The sequence below is a fragment of the Bactrocera tryoni genome, chromosome 4 (genome assembly GCF_016617805.1).
Source record: "Bactrocera tryoni isolate S06 chromosome 4, CSIRO_BtryS06_freeze2, whole genome shotgun sequence".
In the NCBI taxonomy this organism is placed as follows: Eukaryota; Metazoa; Arthropoda; class Insecta; order Diptera; family Tephritidae; genus Bactrocera; species Bactrocera tryoni.
The window spans coordinates 58547070-58568749 of record NC_052502.1 but is presented as its reverse complement, the minus strand read 5'-3'; the positions used below and the strand labels follow the sequence as shown (position 1 = coordinate 58568749).

The window sequence follows — 21680 nt, the reverse complement described above, 5'->3', positions numbered from 1 at the left end:
CACCTGTGAAGGGTATTTAGCTTCGGTGCAACCGAAGTTAACGTTTTTTCTTGTTTTCGTATACGCTTGCATTTTCTAAAGTTTATAAATATTTCCACGTTTATATAAATGTATGTATTTATGTAAAAATGATTTTAAGTATGTACATAAAGTTACGACTTGAAGTTGTACTTAACCGCAAACAATAACAACAATATACGCAACAAACTTCAGTTTGTCTTTATGGCCTCAAAATATCTAGCATTTACACTCTTATTTCTATTCTGTACACTCCTGTACACATGACATACATACATATGTATGTATGTACGTATGTATGTCTTGTTCATAGTTACAAACAAGCATAAATATTATTCACAATGTACCATACCAATTGGAATTCATAGCGAGTTCGAGGGTGCGATGTTGGTGTTACTGATAGTAAATTTGTTGTTGTTGTTCTGTTCGCATCCTGGTAGCTGAAATATCTCGACGGTTATCCATGCCGGCGTATGGACTCAATGTTTTTGCTGGCTGTTTGTGTTCGGTTGGTGTTTTGCTTTATGTTTCATTGTATTTTGATATCCGTAAAATAGCCTTAAGTATTTCAGTAGTCTTTGTGGTTTTTATTGTTTAGTTGTGGTGGTCTTGCCTTGTCCACGGGGGATCTTTTGCACACCCCCCTTTATGCTTAGTTTCTAATGCATGTGTATATGTGTGTCGCATACTGCTCTCCACTAACTATCGGTAAACGAGTAGTATATATACTACTACTATTCCATTTACTGAATTTGCAGCACATATGTACATAGTACAACTGATAAGTAAACACGATATCTAACTACCAGTTTGTCTGCTCATGTTTTTCAATTTATTTATATACACTATACAACGAGACAATGTTTGCTATTTTTGTTGTACACTTTCATTTTTATTTGGGAGCACTTAATTGCACAAATCTACTCAAATCACAATGCAATTCGAGTATCTGCTGCCATTAGGTTTTAGGTCGCTTTGTGACCACATGAACGTTTGATTGGAATGGGGTAAATGGGTATCTCTTGTGCGTACCGTTCTGTGATTTAGATATGTCTGTTTGCGTAAGGACCTTGCAGACGTTAATGGTATCATTGACGTGGATAGTCTTTATTATAAAATGTTATAGCAGAGTTTGTCATGGAGGGTGACATTGAGCTTTAATAATTAATTAAATTATAATTTAAAGATGTGAACTAATTAACGCTTTATTAACTTAACCTTAGTTGTAGTATGCGGAATTGTCAATTTTGTATATTCGATTCTTGATTCTGCTCATACAACCTCCATATTAAGATAGAAAGTATTTAAATCATTTAATTTTAATATATTTTAAATAAATATTTTTAGAAAAATTTACAGTTGTTAACTACCTTCATTGTTATTGGATTAACGTCCAGACTGGACACAAAAGTACCCTGTGACGAATACATATTTTCTTTGTGCTGAAGCAATACTTAATGAGGACCATTTAGTGTGAAATTAACTTCCCTTAGATATAGTAAAAGCATCAATCAATCAATGCAAATATATTATTAAATTTAACCAAAAATTTTACATTGCTCTCTGAAAGAAGTGACTATGATAGTGAAGTGTTAAGGTTAAATGAAGTGTTAACGATTTTAGCTTACCATCTTCATTGTCTGATTTTGAGTTTTAGCCACTTAAAAAAGGCAGGGTTTTCTGCTATATAGGTAGTATTAGGTGCGCAACTAAGTTCTCACAGTTTGTCAATAGATGGCTCTATCAGGTAGTGGTGAACGCTTTTGATATATCAAAAACGTGAAAAATATAACCTAGACCTATGAAAAAGAAATTGGGTTTCCACATTAGGGTATTTATTTATTTGTCGTAGACTTTTAGGGAAGTGTTTATTTTCTTCTTTCAGCAAAAAAAATTTGCAGCTGAAGCACATCGGTAACTTCAAAAAGTTTACGGAGGTGATGCCCCAAGTGAAACAATGTACCGTGATTAGTTTCGTCATTTCAATGACGACGGTGAATTGGGGACGTTGCTCGATGAGGATCGACTACATGTACTGAGAACGATAGAGAAACAAGAGACTTGGCTTCCTTAGGACCTCAATACCAGGAGAGGCACGAAAAAGTCATTTTTCTGCATGACCTCGCTTGTACACACGTTGCCAAACCTGTTAAAACCGATGTACCTAGAAACGCTTAAATGAGAAAGATAAGAAAAAATTGTGACAAGCAATGAGCAATACTTCGAATAATTCATTTGTATCCATTTTCTTACAATAAAACTGCAATCTCATTAAACAAACAAGTACGGAAGAGTTATATTCGGGTATTATTGAACATTTCATACTCTTGCCATTTGCAAGAGTTAAACCCAAGAAAGTACTTTAACGTACATAAGGCCTCCCAGTTACATGTTGTCTGATGCGAATTTTCACCCGATTTTATTCATTCTACGCACAAATGTGCACCGATATAAGAAAAAAATGCTCTCTCAATTTTATTAAGATAACTCAGATATTGGCCGGTATAAAATTAGCCGGAAGTTCGAAAACTGTACATTAGGTATACATATTGAACCCATTCATCCCTTTTGAAGCACACAGAAATTCTACTATAAGGAAAAGATTCTCTCTGAATGTTAATTATAAATCTGTCCCATTGACCAATATTTTCGGTGAAAAGTCAATTATAGGTACTATTGTGAAAATATTCGAAACGTAGGACCTGGAACAGTGTTTTTTTGGATTTGGTCAATTGTTAGTTATAAGGTGTCATACTCTAAAGGAATTATTCGTGCTAAGTTTGCTTAATTGCTTTTTGATTTGTTCACTCGAAAAGAAAGAATCAGATGAAATATACAATTTTGTTATATGGGAAGTAGGCGCGGCTGTAGTTCGATTTCGCTCACTTTCGTCGTCCATCGTCCAAAAATTTAATGTCTCTGGTCGATCGGTCAGTTTGTATGACAGTTATCTGCTATAAGGACTCGATATGACAATTTCTTCGGAGATTGCACTGCTGACTTGGCAATAACACATATAAAATATTTCGTCAAATTAAACAGTTTTCCATAAAAGCACTCTTTCCGATCGTTCGCTTTTGTATGAGAGCTATGTGCTGTAGTGCAGCTTCTTGCTGTGAAAAGGACGGGTGTGTAAATTCTGATCGATCAATAATTGAGGGACTAGTTCACATATACACAAATGTACGGACTGACAGACAGACATGGCTAACTTGCCTTAATAAGTATCACTTCCGCAATTATCCGTCATATTGGATTTTAATTTCAATAAAAAAAATCAAAAGCCGTAAGCCTAAGTTAGGCCTTATTGTCTAGGTTGTAAGTACCTTAAGTTGATTTAATTAATTTTCTCTACATTTTTAATGTATTTGTTCACATATTTAATTAGCAAATTTTTATTTTAAAACAGGCATGTGTTATTCTTCCAAATTAAAGGCAAGAACATATTTAAAATAATTAACTTTTTTATTGCACTAATTATTTTAATCTTTTTAAATAATTATATTAAACCTTTGGAATATGAGTATTTTTTAAAGAAAGTAACCTCAATAATTTTCAAAAATTATAAATTTTGTTGGTGGGACAAAACAGGATTAGAAGGTGCGGAAAATTGTCTCGGTCCGGCGCTGAACAAAAAGTTAATTTTCACATATATTTTTGAGAAAGATTTTTCATATAAAACTATACGAAGCCCTGTTGTTTAAATTATTTATTAAAAAACTAAACTTTATAAAGTATAATATAATCAAATTTAAGTACATGCATTTTCAGTTTTATCCCATTATTTTGTCATGAATCCAGCCAAATATCCAAGGCAGATGAAATAAGTCTTACACAAGTTGTATTACTGTAAATGAATATGACATGGCTTCTGAAGTATTTTTATCAGTGTTCAAAGCTGGGTGTTTTTAAATGTAATAAAATCGTTTTAAATATTTCCTTAATTTTAAACATTCTAGACTGACAATTTTTTGTAAACAATTTCTACCATTTAGTACATATTAATTCTTTTAAAGCGTTAATCACTTGAAAACTGCAACCAAACTAAGGCTCGTGCAATTAATGATAATGATTTTATTTGCGAAGAGGCTGATTGCCACGAAACACCTTTCAATTAGTCGCATTTATGAAGCCATTAAGCTGCGAATCCTCAGTCCGCATGAATGACACCGTAGCTTAATGAAGCCATTTCGAAACTTTGTCACGCCTACCACCATTACTTGTTACCAGCTCCCAGCAGACGCACAAGTGTCATGGTGGCATTTACCGGTTGTCGTGTTTTTCGCAACAAAACTTTGAACGATTTAATTAAAAAGCGCGATAAAATAAATTCAATTAAGCATTTACTTAATTAAGCATTTCAATTGTTTGCTCATTCTGCCGATGACGATTTAAACAGTGAGACAACGGCGGTTACGAGTATTCCGGCAATGCTTATAATCATTAAAAAGTAGCAATGCATCGATGAGAAGGTGTCGTTGTAAAAAGTGTTGGCGGATTCGCTATGAAATGTTGCAAGCAGGCTGAGCGTGCTTCATTCTTATTGACAAATGACAATTTGCCAACTTACACTTATGCATGCAATTAAAGCACACAAAATGGCTGGCAATAAAGGCGACTTTGCACACCGATCGGGTATCAAGCTTGATGAGCGATAAACATTTGGTGCCGTTTCTAAGTGTGTATGTAGCGTGAGGTGAGAAATGAATTGTGTGAGTGACTGCTTTTAGTAGGAGAAAATTTAGATAGATTGTATCATAAGAAAAAAGGTATGCCGAAATTCGTGACTGGATTTAATTTACAGGATAAATATTTAGCTAGAGCTAAAATATGACAAAAATAAATATAATCGTGATAAGAGTATTAGTCAAATAATCTAATGCTAGATGTAGATTTCTTGAGTTCGTATATAATATAATATTCTTTATTGTAACAAAAAATAAGTAAACTACTAAGTTTTCTTTAGTCTGGTCTAGAAAATGTTTAATTTCGCCAGAGCATATACAAGAGCGGCGCAATAAGTATTTAGCCCAACTATCGCAAAATACAGGGTTTGTCCGGACAGTAATAGGACTAAGTCGATTCTCCGGACTAACCTTGAGAGTCGTGGGGCATGCTGCTTGGATCCCCTCCATCGTCTCAAAATGCTTGATGGTCACTTTCACACATGTTTAAATTTTCTTGGCACACTTCCACTCGCTGCAATTTCTCGATGTCACTGAGAACTTTTGGGACCATCTTCGCGTACACCTTGCGCATGTTTAAGTGCTCCGTCACAATGTCATGAACCACAGATTATAAATTTAAAAATGTCCTACATGAAATGTTGGGTATGAGAAAGCTGACGGGTTGTTCGGACAACAAGATCAAATTTCAGACTAAGTTACGGCAGTATTTGACACCGTTTAAGCGCAACTGGAAAGAGTTCAAGTCGTGACTGTCGGCAAAATAGAGTTCCACGACGAAGGAGTAGGAAAAGCCAAACCAGTGAACTTCACGAGGAGAAGAAGGCAAAGACGGTCTATGCGCACGGAAAGTTGATAAACACCATTTTTTGGCACTCACAAGGTGTGATCTACATCGACGAACCGAAAATAGAGTCAAGTCGTCACTGAGCCAACTATTCAAGCCTCCATAAAACATATTTTCTAGGGAGATTAAGAAGTTGGAGAATCGATGGATTCAGGAGACTATGTGAAGATGAAAATCGTAATATTAAAAAATTTTCGTTTTTCTTTTATAGGTTAAGTTACCGGACTTACCGTAGTCCGCTCGTACATTTCTGATTTATCAAACAATTACTAAATTCTTAATAATCAGGATTCGGATTATATATTTTGAACTAAAATTTCATACTTTCAAAAATATTTTGAGAATGAAACTATTTAATTTTTGTGTTTTTGATGGTGCCTTATGCGTGCGCGGGTATACCGCTTATACGAGACGATACAGCATGCTGTTAGAATATACTGCAGCGTATAAAAAATGTGCAACTGTTGCCAATTGAAACTTTTGGCGAAGTCTATGTAGACAATCCAAGCAATCTCTAACACAATTCCTTAGAAAAATGATACAAAATAGAAATTCTGGACATAAGTTTAAATATTGGATAGTCGAAAAAGTCTTTTCGTACTTCTAATCAAACTTCAAATTATTTTTTTTCATTATTTTCACACATTTTTGAAAAGCTGTAACTTTTTTTCAACTTCCCCGAATGTAATTTTTATTAAATGAAGCTTGAGATCTCACCTTTCTAATACTATATAGTATGACACAATGTGGTTGGAGATATATGACTGCAACGACATCTATTGACAAAACACGAAAATACTTTTTCGACTACCCAATTTTTAAAAATAATTGAAAATAAAATATGATTTATTCATACAAATTTGTTAAAATAATTTCTTAAAAGGCTTCTCTTTTCTCTTTTCAATTTAAATTAATGTATTTAAAAGCTTACATTCCTTTAAGAATTATCAAATATATTTATGTAAGAAGCAGCATACTCGTATATGGTATAGCGAACCGCTTCCCTCTTCTTGCTTAATTTTTAATTGTATGTATTGCAACGCCAGAGAAAAGTGCAATCGTCTTATGGGCGTGAACCTATTGGTAAGCAAAATGCCACTGCAAACTACAATGACCCAGCCAACAAACACTTACAAATCGAAGCAAATACAACGGGAGTTAAGAAAAAGCATTATTTGCTATTATAATGGATTCAATAGAGCAGAGCGGTATTGAAATGAAATCATTTCAATTGTTTCGGGTTAATACACTTCTGCACATATAAAGCCACTACAATGCTATGGCACACCCATTGGTAACACCCAATTTGCAGACTAATCGAATGAATGGGTTGGCACCCACTGGAGTGGACAAATACGTGGACTATTCTGAACTCGTAAGATCCATGTATGTATGTATGTTTACATACATATATACCGACAATGCATACCATATTTAAGTAAGTAAGAAATGTTGAGGCAATGAAAGTTGGAGAACTTCTGGAAAAGTGCGTGCTTGGAATAAATAAAATATTGAAGTGTATGAATAAATTGGAAAAATTAAAACACGCTTCTATACAAACGCACTCCACATGTGTTAAATCGGTTGCGTGAAAAGGGGTCGGTGTTTCGCTCATTGCGCTGTGCTTAACGTTCTGAATTGCTGCGTTGGTTGTGCACTTAAGGACTTCAGCATATAGCAAATCAAATGCAAAAAGCAATTGCTAACTCCCACTTTGAAATATTTTTAATAACAATGCATGATGGAAAAACATATAGTCTTAACTTATAAACATTAGGGCATATCTTATCTGTGGTTTTAATAAATTTCGAGTCCGGAGAAATACTCTTAAAAAGTTACCGTAATGCAATATAAAATATCTTCAAACTTAACAAATACTTAATAATGTAATTTATTCGAGAAAACAAAAAAATAACTCACTGACACTTTTTCTATAGACTACGAAAATGCTGATAAAATATAAGGAAAGTAAGGAGAGGCTAAGTTCGGAAGCAACAAGACATTTTATACTCTTCCAGTTTGCACGGATCAAAGCCACCAATTTTATAAATATATAACTCACACACAGAACGACGGATTCGGAATAAGGTTTGTTAGAAAATCGAAAATCATTATACCATTTGTACTATATGGGAGTAGAGGTAATTCGGATGAGTTATACAGTATATGGCTAACCGGAAGCTTGAAAATTGTATATTAGGCATATAGGGTCTAAGAGATGTTTTAAACCGATTTTGTATATTTTTCGCAATATCACACAATATTAACATGCCAAATACTACTAATATGTTGTCTGAGTTAAGATAATCGACATATCAGCAAAGGATTTGCTCTGAATTTCAATAACATATCTCACAGATTAATCAATATTTTCGGGAAAATGTTCGCTGGAGAGACTTGTGTCCTAATATTCTGAATTTGGGGGATTGAAGAGTTGTTGTCCGATTTTGACAAATCATGACCTACATTAAGCGCTCTGTATAGGCAAGTACATTCATTTGTGCTTGATTTTCATAGTCAAAAGTGAAAAAATCAGATGGTTGACGGTGGATCGTTATCGCTCTAGTAGGTCCTGAGATGCCATACCCATCTTTGACCCTATATAGGACCTCCTGTGCCTTCCTAGATAATACCTCTGAAGCATTTAGTTATTGTTTTATAAAACTTTTAGTAGTTTTTAACAAAACCGTTATATCCGATTTCATAAAATTTTACAATGTTTTAAGAAGAGTCAAAAAGATTTGTACTGTGCGAATTTGAGTGATATAACTTGAGTGGCTTGGGAGATATATGTTTGTATATATTAAAAGAAACAGTCGAAGCGAATATTGTTATATCTGGCTATAAAGGCCATCCAAATAGACGCAGGACTGTAAAAAGTGCTTCATCAGCCTGTCAACCACCTTGGCTTACATATCTGCCAATTTAGTCGAATTAATAAAAATTTTTTTGAAATTTTCATTTTTCTTTTGTATGCTAAGAACTTATTGGACCAAAAATAATAATAAAGTTTAAACATATATGTAGTATAAAAATTGAGTGTCAAAAGTGTGCATTATAGTCAAATATATTGTTTGGCTTTGTTGTTAGGGACTTTATTTACTATATACTTGTACATAGGTAATTTGGCAAATTAGAGTGACGGATTTCGCATGGTAGGAGAAATAGAAGATTATGTGGAATAAAGAAAAATGAATGTGCGTTTTATCTAAAAAAATTTTGTTAACGAAAACATAATTTTTATTAATATCTGAATTCATTTCAGTATGCTTAAAGCTAAATTTGTTAACTTAAGCTGCACCGTAGCTATAATAACTTTCAGAGGTAAATTTTTTATAGCATAAAAGGCTATATAAAGTGCTTAGGGCCGTTTTCTCAATGTCTAGTCACCAGCTATTTGACAGTTAAGTTCTGGTTAAATTAACCAAGGCTCCTTCTTTCGGCAAAGAATCTTTTTTAGAAAACGGTTCTTAATCTTGATTTGTATGGTTTATCAGTTTGAATGGCCTACAGTAGTATCAGCCGATATGCTTTTGGGCGTTACGATAGATATATGATACACCCTAATGTGAATATACTATATGTCGTCACTTTAATATTTGCTCATCTATGCATTTATTACAATATCATTACAAGCATGTGGTTTCATAAGCTCATATCTCCACATTTTTGTAGATACTTACATACATACATACATATACATTTGTATGCATAAATACCATTTACGTCATTTATACCGCTGGAATTCACAGTTTCATACTTTTTTGCGCCGCGACTACAACAATATTTTGACGCATGTCAGAAGAGCGTCTAAAACACGACGGGCGATGCAGCAGCGTGAAATTCCACCGCATAGCCGCACTCCTGCTGCTTATGTGTTTAGGTAATAGAAAACCAACGGTGTTTTCGGTACTTTTTCTATACCATCATCCGTCAGCGTCGTTCAAAAAGTTTCGATATTTTATTCCTTTTCCATCTGTGGTGTTTTTTTCACCCGTGGCATGCCACATGCCATAATAGCGCGTGCACCACAGTAGATTAGCTACAACAGCATTCATCGAGCACGAGAACAAATCAGCATAGACATAGCATATACATACAGTCACTGCGGGGAATTCTAGCGGACACGCAAACTACGCCCACTCGGCCAACCTCGCAACCTGTAGGTTCTGTGGGAGCAAACGCGCACACGCTCTTAAAAGCACATACTATATTGTACGAAGTATATACATATCTATATATATGTATATGTATGTATATACGTAAGTATGTAAATTAGTATATATGACATGTATAAGGATGCCGTATTTCGCTCTGGGGGCGGCTATGGCCTTGCCATGCATTTTCATCCCAGCTCAGCAGCCCGTTCAATTCGCCTGAGCAGTCAGGCGTTGGTAGCCGCGTCGTAGATGGTGTAGACGATGGCAGCGGCCGCGACCATGGTGACGATGATGGCATTGTTGCTGGAGGTGGAGGCGAAGGAGTGCCATTTGGGCGTAGTTGTGTTGGTTTGAGGGTTCTGTGCTGGCGCTACACTTCTAACCTGACGTGCCCGAGAGTTTTATGCCCTCGCCATTGCTGTCGTGCATTCTGAGTGAGTGGGGAGTGAATGAGTTACTCAACTGACAATTGCCTCGCTTTCAATTGTGTGTGGTTGCGGGGAGTTGAATTGAATGAGGTGCTGCTTTATGCCTTTTAGGCTGGTGCAAGGGATTGATTGGCGTGATTTGCCCTGAAAACACTTTCTTTAATGGTATGTGTTTTTTTGTTGTATATACATATGTAGTATATGACGGTTTCATTACAGCGAACAAAATATTTTTGTTAAATTATGCAGTTAATATTTTTTTGTCATAGATTGGTGAATTCGGGACTTTTACGAAAAATAATATATATATACATACATACATACATATGTATGTTTATATTTTATGTAACTATGAGCTGTTAGCGTATAATATGTTTATTAATTTTAAGTGCCAGTTTCTCTGGTAAAAAATTCTGCGCTCAGCTAAAAGTGGATTATTGAATAGGTTATGAGTTTATTCAATTATAATTAAAAACAAATTATTCTGCGGTTATTTTTCATGTTTTTTTTGTAAGTTTTAATGTACTCCTTGAAAGTTTTCATAAAAACTTGTATTATATTTGTAAAAATGTCTCAAGAAATAGTTAATAAATATTGACCATTATAATTAGAAAAAAATTTGCAAAAATTACGCATTTAATTATTTTAATTTATGTTTTAAAATATTATAATTGTACTTAGTCAGCATGTTTAAAACAGTTAAACGCTTTCTTTTTGTGGAACGTAAATACCTTTTGTATTGTATAAAAATGACCTTGACATATCCGAAAAGCTCTAAATAATGAGACGTTGTATATAATTGTGTCATAGAATAAAAAATAAATTTTGCGGAAAAATATAAGACACCTACATATACATATGTACATATGTATGTAAATATATTTCACAAAAAATTAATTTTCGCAACATCGGAAGTGCTCCCATAAATATGAGAGTACTCAGTACAAAGCGTTTTTACCTAAACAAATTGACGAATTTACAGGATACTACAATGTATGTTCTACATATATGTATATATATATATAGGTACATATGTAAGTTTGTATAAAATTAGTATATTCTTGGTTTAGAAAAAATGCGCTATGTGGCACACGAGCCATTGTCGATGCTCTTTTATTTCTTGTTCAAATACGTTGAAGTGAAATATCCCATTGAGTTCTCCTATGTGCTATCTCTTTTGCGCAGCGGCCATCGCACTAATTATAGGTTACCGCAAGGTTTGGAATAAAACAAGCACCCAATTGGTGGATGCTTCGCACAATGGGACGTTGCAGTATTGAAACACGTTGAAGTGAGAAAGCAAGAAAGCGTCGTAAAAGAGTTTCATAGTGCTGCTTGGAGCTAAGAGCGAGTAAGGGAGATAACTTGATGAGTCTGTAAACTGGTTGTAATTAATTGAAGTTGCTTGTTTTCATTTCATACCACTACATAGAAAAGTTGTAGCACCAACACTCTTGTATTCAAAGGAGTCGATTTTGGAGGGGAAATGAAAGAAGCGTGCTACTCAATTTTATGAATGAATGCTTGACTGAACAATTTCTCTGAGTAGTTTTTTGGAAAATCTGAAACTAGCATGAAGGATGTCGTTTGAAATACTGGTTGAGAGAGTTAGAGCGCGATAGTCGTGAATTTATACTTGTAAAAAAATCAAATTTCAGCACATTTAAAATGAATTTTTGTAAGCTTTTGTGTAAATTTACAACTGTAAGCTGTATTTTTATGCAGAATTTAAATAAAATGTGTCGTTTAAAGATCATAAAAGTCGTCAGTGCATACAAACATACATGATTAAAGTAAAAATTTTATCACTTGGGGTTCAATTTTAGAATACGTACATGATCATTTCATTGCGATTATTTTTACTAATTTTTGGAAATTTATTTTTGCTAGTATGTTCATACCTTAATTAATAAAGTATTCCATATACGCAAAATCCAGTCGCACTAACTATTAGTAAAGTTCAACTTTCGCGAAAAAAGCAAAAGCAAATGCAAACAAATTTAAACAATAATTTAATCGCCTTGCAATATAAAAAACTTCCTTAGTTTATCAACCGTGATGCAGTCGTTAGTTGGTTTTGTAGACTCTCCGCGAGTGCGCTCTCTCCATCGCTGTATCAGCAGTGGCGCTACTGCACAGTATATACTTATGTATATATGTATGTATGTGTGTATGCATATTTGCCGTTGTATGCTGATGAATGGCTGGACGCGTCCCAACCACTTTTGCCAACCAGCCGCCTGCTGCCATGCTTCATCAAACGCCACCACCACCACTACCAGCTACAGCTATCTCCTGCCTTACTTCCATTGTGTTTGCGTATGTGCGCCTTGCTTGACTGGTCGAAGTGTTTTTCGCTCGGCAGTAGCGAGCACCGGTTTCTTGGCAGTGTAGCAGCGCGCTATTCAAATCCGATACGAGCCAACACAATACACATTGTAGAGCGCGTAGAGCGCATAGCGAGTGAACGACAAGCGTAACCATCAACAATGACGGTTTGTTGTGTGCTTAAGCCGTAGATACACAGCACAGCAGCAAATAAACAAAAAAATAAATAACAAATATACACATACTACGCCTATCTACTGTTTATGTAGTTTTGTTTTCCTCCCTGTTGCTTATCCGTTTGGTTGGCTCATTGGCTTTGGTTGTGCCATTTGTTGTTTCATTTGCGCAACATTCATTCGTTGGGGTGCCAGCATTAACCACGGTATCGTTACAAAGTGTATGCGCGTGTGTGTGTGTGTTTATTTATGTTCATTACTTTGTGTTTTTATGTGTTGTTGCCTTTGTGTTTGTGTGACTTTAGAGAGCTTTTTTCGCTTGTGCCGCAGCGGGCAGAACAGTCACCAGCATTTGTACGTACAGATACGACGCCCGTTTATATTTGCGCGGATTCTTTTTGCGAATTAACAAACGCGCAAGTGGATTTCCAACAACTTATCTCCGATAAAGGCGTAAACAAAAACAACGACAATAAAAGCAAAAGAAAAATAGTAAGAAAAAAATAAAAATTGAAAAAAAAAACAAGCGCCCTGCGTTCACAGTGGGCCGGCCGGTGTGGCTAGTTGGTATACGCGTTCGAATGGCAGCCGCAGCAGTGCTAGTGACAGTTGTTGGGACGGCTTGAACACACCAAGCAAATAGCGACCTGCGTATGAATTTTGCGAAAAGCTAGTGATCGTAATCTAACGCGTGAAAGTAACTAAAGTTAAAAAAAAAATCAAAATTTTAAAAACCGATTTGCAAAATACGAATTTTATTAACAATAATCCCAATAAGTATGTGTTTGCCTCAGCTGATTGCGCGTGGTCATTGGAAATCATCAACAAATCGCCTGTAAAGATCCTGTGTCGATAAGCCAACACACAATAGGTATTCACACGCATCAAGCCACTACGCTTATGGGAAGAAGGCGCCACGCTGCGCACCACAATTCAACTACCTGTCAACGGTTTGGCACTTTTTGTCGGATTAACAGACGGACAGGCACACAACAGCGGCACTAAAAGGCAATAAGCGAGGTCCCACAAAGCACAATAGGGATTTTTTAATTTATAAAAGAAAATTATTATTCAAGTAACACAATAAGGCAGTACTCCCAGTTCACTTGCAAAAATTACGAAAAGGACAATAAAAAATTAAAATTCGCAATCGGAAGCGTTTCTTGTGTTGCATTGTTAAAAGTTGTAGTAGAAAAGAAACACCATTTACATTGTGCTATTGAGCGACGGCGTTGCAAGCAGTGGATCTTAAATTAGACGGATTATTGTGAAAGAGGAAATGGAACGTGTAAAAAATCTGTGTAATAAGTAAAAAATATTCAAGAAAAACACATGTCACAGTCCAAAATTTTTTTTTTAACAATTAGATATATAGTTGTGTAAAAACATATAAATATTCAAATCAGCACAAATACTGGCAAAGAAAGTTTTAGATAACACGCATAAGCAAACTCAAGCGAACCTTTAGTACATTAGTTAAGGTGTGAAAAATTTTGAATTTTGCAAATACTAAAAGAAAACAAAAGTCAGAATTCCGTTGTAAGTGAAAAGTATGATTGATGATTGTTACGCCAGCGTGTTGCTTTATCACTCATGACATGTGACAACTTCCTCAATTCTCTCACAAAATAAAAATAAATAACAAAAACGATTGATTTCGGTCCCCTCAAAGCATTCACGTAATAATCCTCCGCAATTGTAGTGCAACTCAAACAAATTTGTCATAATAAATTCTGCATTTCAGTGTTTGTTTCAAAGCGGCAATATTAAATAACAGCTAAATAATCAAACAAAAACAATTGTCAACGATTATCGCTGCAGTGAGCAGAACGTAACTAAAATGTTAACGGACATGACACCGACGGCCGGACAGTTGTACGGCTCACAAATACCCGCCATGGGCATGAATATCGGTAATATCGCCACGCATTTGCAAAAGCCGCAGGTTAATCCGGTAAGTCACTGAAGTTGTTTAGATAACGCTTTTGGGGGCATATAATGCGTATTTACCTTTCTTATATTGATAACCGAAATTGTTAGCTAAATGGTTAAATAAAATTAAAAAAAATTCTAATGTCTTCATGTGTGTATACAGATAAGATTTAAAGTTGCGCGTATATATTGGGTAGTCGAAAAAGTGTTTTCGTATTGTCTCAATAGATGTCGTTGCAGCCGTATATCTCCAGTGCTAGCAATTAAATTGTGTTTGAAAGGTGAGATTTTAAGCTTCATTTAACCAAAAAAGTTTGAAAAAAAAGATACAGCTGAAAATTTTTTGGTGGTTACGGACCATAAATGCTTTGTTAGCCGCCAACCAAATATTCAAATGTTATTCTGTTATCAAAAAGCTTCTCATGAAAATCCATACATTTTGTAGGATCAAGGAGTGTACAACTTCTTTCGAGAGAAGCTCCTACAAGTACCAAATTATTCTTATTTCACTTCTTACTGATCGTAGTATTAAAGAATGTACTATATATCGTTACCTGAAATGCAAAATAACGGAACATAAACAAATCGAAAATCGCTGTCAGATATAATTTGTCTATATGAGTGTGTGATAACGAATATATAACTATTTTATAACAAAAACTAAATTTTTTTTAATACAGTAGGGGCCCGCTAATCCGGACACGACCTAATCCGGATTCCACTGTAATCCGGACAGGGTTAAAAAATTCAAAATTTCTATTATGTCCCTTGTACATTCGCTTTTATGCTTTATTGTTTTAAGTTTTTTTTTGTTTTTGGAACATGTGAATTATTTGTTATAATAAACAAACAGAAATTTATAAATATTTTTTCTTAATACATAGTTCTGATATGTCTTTGGTAATCCGGATTCCCTTATATTCCGGATAGGGGCCGGTTTTAATTGATCAGGATTAGCGGGCCTCTACTCTATGAGTGGTTTCTATTATATCGCTTTTCCCCTGCCTGTGAACTTATGAACCATGATTTTACGTCATTTTGCATTTATGATGGCGATATGTAGATAAATTGGAATTCTTGGAATCAAATGTAATCTCTATATAAAGCATAATTAAAATAAACATTAAAACAATTTAATAGATTTTTTTCGGAAAGCAAAGCAAATTTCGGAACATTTTTAAAGACTGTACCGAATAAAGTTTTTTGCTACCTAATGAGTAAGAAAGAAGTTAAGAGGTTACTCTCATGTGAACGCATACATTTTATCACTTTTTAGGAAATTTTTTTTTATGCGACACCAAAGTTCAATTATTTTAATTTTTTAATATATTTTTATTTGTATTTTGAAATGTACAAAAAATTTTTTTTTTTCGTATTTTACATTTTTAAATATATTTTTTTTTTAATCAAAGTAGTCCCCAACAAAAAAAGTAGTTCACTGGTTAGGGTGATAGCGGCTGTTCCTGTTGTCTGAAATAAAAAACTCGAATGGATTATTATTCAGTAGTTCTGCGGCTATCGTCCCTACCAAATATAATCAATTTCATTAAAAAAAATGTCGAACTTCAAAAAAAAGTCGCGAAAATCTTGTTTTTTATCGTTAAAAATCGTTAAAAAAAATATGAAAATATTTTCGAAAATAAACAATTCTGGTAGGGACGATAACTATAAATGAGTAGAACATATGTAAATTTTAAAGCAATCGGTTGAATACCTTTTTTTTAGGACCATGACAGTTTCAGAAAATGATGATTCGAGAAAAATGCGTTTAGAAACGTAGCAGCTGCAGACTTGTCAAGGCGCCTGGTAGACAGTTGCTTACGACACGTCGGCGACTATGAGCTGTAACTTATCAAATACTATGAATTTCGGTCTGAATTTTTCACAGCATGTTTTTAATAGGTTTTACTGTCAAATTAAAAAAACGATTTTTCGAAGTTATTACATGAGAATACCCCCTTAAGGGGTTACATGGGGATCCTCGGCTAAAAAACAACCTTTTTTTTTAACAATTTTATCAGAATTTTTTATTGTTACAAATATACAGTATTAACAAAAAAATTCTGAAATTTTTGTAAAACAAATGTTTTAAACTCGGTCATTGCGACGACTTAGAACTGGGACGAAGGAAAAAACTGAAAATTGGATTTTTGGCAGTCATTTTTACAAAAAAAAGGAAACTTCAGTGAAAATTTCGCGACATTTTTTTTCAAATAGTTGTAATCGAAAAAAAATCCTTCATACAAGTCTTTAAGAATTACCTAAGAGTAACCTCTTAAGGTAAAAAACACGACGAATATTTTTTTCGAAATAATTTTATACACATATTTATGTATAAGAAAAAGCTTAATTAAATTTCTCTAGTATTACGAAATTACGGATATTCATACTAAAAAATCGGCGAAGCTAAAACTTATCCTGAAAGCTAAAAAATTAAAATTACCTATCGCTTTCCCAAAGAGAAAAATTTTAAAATGAAGTGCTTTTATTTTTACATTTAAAAATTCTGTAAATGGTTAGAAATTTGATTGCAGATTTTAATTAAACAATTTGGACAAGATGAAAAAATGATGAGCGGACAAATTTATTTTGATTATACAAGTAATGAGAATCCGATCACGACGCATTATAAGCAAATACTCCTTAGAAACTCTGTTCTATAGGCTTTTGCTCGATGGGGTAGATATACATACATATATAAATATATATCAACCTAATTCGCCTCAAAGGATTGGCGAATAGAATATAGTTATGTATATTAGAAGTGGATCTTCCTTCATAGTAATTCCAAGAAAAGATAATATTGAAAGTGAATAATCTAGATATTGAATATTCAAATAAATATGCAGGTTAAAGCAGCACTTCATTCAGTTGCAGTGGTTACATAACTATTTTCTCAAATATACCACCTTCTTTATGAATGTCTTACTATTTGCGGGAGAAGTGATACATATAAAATAACTTTTCTTCCACCAATAGTTTCCAAAGGTACACGTGGTGAAAATAGTTAATAATGAATCATTAACTATTAGCTTAGAGAACGGAACTAACGACAAGCTTTTCATGTTTCCGCTAAATATTTCCAAATCATACGTTTGTAAAGAAGTCATTAATTTGGAATAGCTAGAAGCATTTCACTGAAACGGATACTGCAGCGCTAATAGTAGGCTTGGAAGCGGTATGCTCTGATTTTCAGCAGAAATCATCATTCATAGTGTTATATGGTTTTTGTAGTTATTTTAATTACATAATGAAAGTATGCGTGCTGAAACGAACGAAAAATAGTTTTACTATAAATATAGATCCAACACTTGTGCTTCGCGCTAATTAATGTGCGGAGTATGTATTTAAAAAAATCGATTAGCAAATTGCAACTTATGTAGCTTTTGGTGAATATTAATAAAAAGTTAGTGTGAAAATATATGTATATGTAAGTAAGTAAATGCGACTAGCGTTTATTATAGGCTGTATGCCGCAACGCGCTAACACAAATTATAGAAGCACCGAAGTAACTTAACCTCGGCAGTGCGGTTACGGAGGACACGGGGGCAATGAAAATAACTAATCGGAGAAACTATAACACCAATAAGTCATGATTAGCTTTGAAGGCAAATAAGTAAGCTTGGCGAGGAGGCGCATAGACGCAACCGCAGCGACTAAAGTAATATTAATAGCGTTTATGACAACGGACTAATTAAATTTTAAATATGACTTCAAAGCAAAAGACGGAAAAATATTATAAGAAATGGGCTAAGTAACGATATTGAGTGCCACAACAATGAAAAAAATAACATCTACACACAGCTATAGGTACATACATATATGTATGTATGCGGCCTAGCCGCCAGATGCTCTAACGCTAACACGCAAGTATCGAGTATGCAAATTAGTAGTGAACTGCCAGTTGCCACTTCAGTGGAATCAGTAGTGAATAGAACGTACCCAGTCGCTGTTACCATGTACATGTTTGTATAGTATAGCATGGCTCAGGTAAGCGGTATGCTGCGTTTGTAGCTGAAAGAAGTCATGTGTAAAGAGGTCTGCAGGCGCTTTACACGCTACTAAAAGACTTGTAAGCTTCCAGTCAAATTGTGGCGAAAATACTTTTAACAAGAAATATTTCACAAAATCTGGCCTATTAGTAGTGGCCTAAAGTTTTACAACATAAACATATATATGCGCATATACTTGAATGGACATAGTAAAGAGTTACATCAAGCCTGCCGGTGCGCGTTTGTTGGCGCTGTGGCATATATGCCATACATTAAAATTAATACCACATCAATCATTTAACAATCGAGGCGGCCAAGTTCAAAGCAACGCGTCAACTTTGACTAGGATCAAGCCACTATAACAGAGACAACATAAAATGTATTAGCACTGGGAAAAAATATGAAAATGTGAAAACGTGTACATACATATATATATATACTATATATATACATATATCCAAATGGATTTTAGCTCGAAGCCACAAAAATTAAACGTAGCTTATAACGAGCGAAGTTACACATGCGCATTGGTTTTAATTAAAGCGTTTAAACGCGCCAACAAACAGAGCGGCTCACAAAGTAGATACATTTAAAACAACAAAACCAAATATATGTGTATGCGAGTATATAGAAGGTATAGGTCAATTCGAATTCGAAGTTGAAGATTTAGTAATTTTTTGGTGGCGTGTTTTGATGATTTAATTTTTTCTCATCATTTATCTTGCGTGTGTGCTTATGTTTTTAGCTTTTAAGCAGATAGTTGGCGGTGCGAGCTTGAACGCAGACGAACTGAAATGATAAATTACCAAGACAAACTGAAATTAACATTTTTTTTACACTCTTTAGGCGATATTAAGAGCTTTAAAAGAGTATGATTTTTGCAATTTAAAATAGGCAGTGGTGCTTAAGATTGCACACGTTGCAAGAATGTAATATTTGGTTAGTGCTTTCAAACAAAATAAAATTTTAATTGTAACTGAAAATTGAAATGTTGTAATTAATGACAAGCTCATTAGTTTTGACTCAAAGATCTATCTGCGGCGTGCTTTCTCCAACGGCTGTACTAAATGTTATGGAAGCTCAAGTATTCTTAGAAAAGTTTTAAGATTGTAGTAGCCAATGTTCTATATGAATGTATATTTTTGAGCTTTGGCAAAAAATTGCAAACTGCTATTACATTATTAGTTGGATTTCAATTTCTTCATAAGAGAATAAAAACAATATTCCAAATATCTATTGAAGCCTTTTTTATTATACATAAATTTAGTTTTATAAAGTGTTTTTTATATATTCGTATAGTTAATTTGGGAGCGAAAATCAGTACCTTATTATTTGGCTTTCTGGAGCAAAACATAATATTGTGCAATAAAATTTTTAGTGTCAGCTTTAGGTAAAAAATTGTAATTCACTTCGATTTGATTCGAAAAGCAATAGATAGTTTTCCACCCTTGTTTTACAGTAGAATCTTCTATCGTTTGGTGTGATCACGAAAAAGTTGGTATGAAGTACTTTTCGGTAAAATGAATTTCTTAGTATTTCTTAATAATAAGAAAACCCGTTAAAAGTCTTTATCTTGACTGTGATCGGTAAATTTGTATAACAGCTATTTACTATAGAAGTCCGATTTGAACAATTTCTTCCCAGATTTTACCATTATAGGATTTATCAAGATATCTTGTCAAATAAAATGTTTTTTATGCAAGGACATGATTTCAATTTGTAAGACACCAACAACCACTACACCGATCCTTTTAAATTTGTGAATGCTATTTCCGTACAATTTACAAGGTATCGTCCGAGAGTTATTTTAAAATATTTTAATAATTTTGATTTTACATCAACAATTTAATGGATTTTTTCGCTAAAAATCGAGTTTCTTATTTCAAAGTATTCAAGAAAATGATGAAATGAAATTTCGAAAAATCCTGTCGGGGCTATCTGGGGAAAGCTAGTAACTGGTATAATAACTCGTATAGTATCTGGTATTATGTATGAGTTTTGATTTTTTGATCTTGGATGATTCTGCACCAAATTATCAGGGCAGCTCAAACTCACTTTTTTCCGAACACATTCGAATAATAACTAACTAAAAATCAAAAGTGAGTGTTGTTATATGAATTGCTTAATAATATGTACCTACCATACGACGACATTGACATACTTGTAGTTCAGGAAATTAAAGGAAAGCGGCTACGTCGTCCGAATGGACGAAAACACTCCAGCTCTGAAAGTATTCGACGCAGTCCTCGCTGGGGAAAGCAGAGGAAGAGGAACACCTCCACTCCGTTGGAAGGACCAAGTGTAGAAATACCTGGCTTCGTTTGGAATCTCCAATTGGCGCCAAACAGTGAAAAGCAAGAACGACTGGCGCGTTGTTGTAAACTCAGGTATAACCGCATAAGCGGAGTCTACGCCAGTAAAGTAGAAGACGATGTACCTACCTAACCAATGAAGGCGCCACAAACCGATGCCCCAATATATTGAGTTGGAAGTTATTCAGTTATTTTCACATCAGCCGGATTAAAAATAATAATAATTTGAAAAATAACAAAAAAAAGATAATAAACAAATTGAAATTAACAATTACCTAACGGTTCGTTTGTAATCGCTATCGAAGCGGCATATGCCGTACAACAAAAGAAATTAAGAAATAATGTGCATATACTTATGTTTATATTTAAATTTTCATGTAAACAGCGGACAGATTCGAAAGCATTTTGAGGGGCATTCATTGATCGCGCAACAAACGCCAACTAAGCGATCGGTGTGTAACTACCGCTGTGGCGGCTGTGTAACAAAGGCAAAACCGCCGTGTCATTTATTAATTTTGTAATTAATCGTATTGAAAAGTAGAAGATTATTAAAGTACATATGAAAATAAAAATCATGTAAATTATCGAAAAGGAGGACGAGCTGAGAATTGTACTTGTGCACTAAATTGGGAGCCACCGGTGCGCCCACTACAACAACAAAACAAAAACCTACTATGCTCGGTGGTCAGGTGTGCGCTGTAGGAGCTATCCCACTGGTCTAAGTGGTGTAAGCGCCGGCAAGTGTAGATATGTTTTCAAAACGGCGTATTGATTTTTAAGTCGCCCTCTCGCGCCTCCACAA

The 21680-nt window shown here is 34.4% G+C and overlaps 2 protein-coding genes across 5 annotated transcripts in view; one reads left to right on the top strand and one right to left on the bottom strand.

Annotated features, from left to right (window-relative positions):
- Window positions 1-12627, bottom strand: part of LOC120773901 (dynein heavy chain 2, axonemal) — a 38748-nt gene extending 26121 nt beyond the window's left edge. Inside the window, exon 1 of the mRNA XM_040103081.1 lies at window positions 12040-12627. The gene's annotated coding sequence lies outside the window, so the exon portion shown is untranslated. The remainder of the gene's footprint in view (window positions 1-12039) is intronic.
- Window positions 12628-12699: 72 nt separating this feature from the next.
- Window positions 12700-21680, top strand: part of LOC120773900 (transcription factor Sp9) — a 75070-nt gene continuing 66089 nt past the window's right edge. Inside the window, exons 1-2 of one of the 4 annotated variants that reach the window (XM_040103076.1) lie at window positions 12700-13134; window positions 14387-14596. In XM_040103076.1, coding sequence (XP_039959010.1) covers window positions 14483-14596 — 114 coding nt within the window. In that variant the 5' untranslated portion in view covers window positions 12700-13134; window positions 14387-14482. Of the gene's footprint in view, window positions 14597-18540; window positions 18565-21680 lie in introns of those variants that run through there. The other 3 variants (XM_040103075.1, XM_040103077.1, XM_040103079.1) reach the window with 3 other exon arrangements.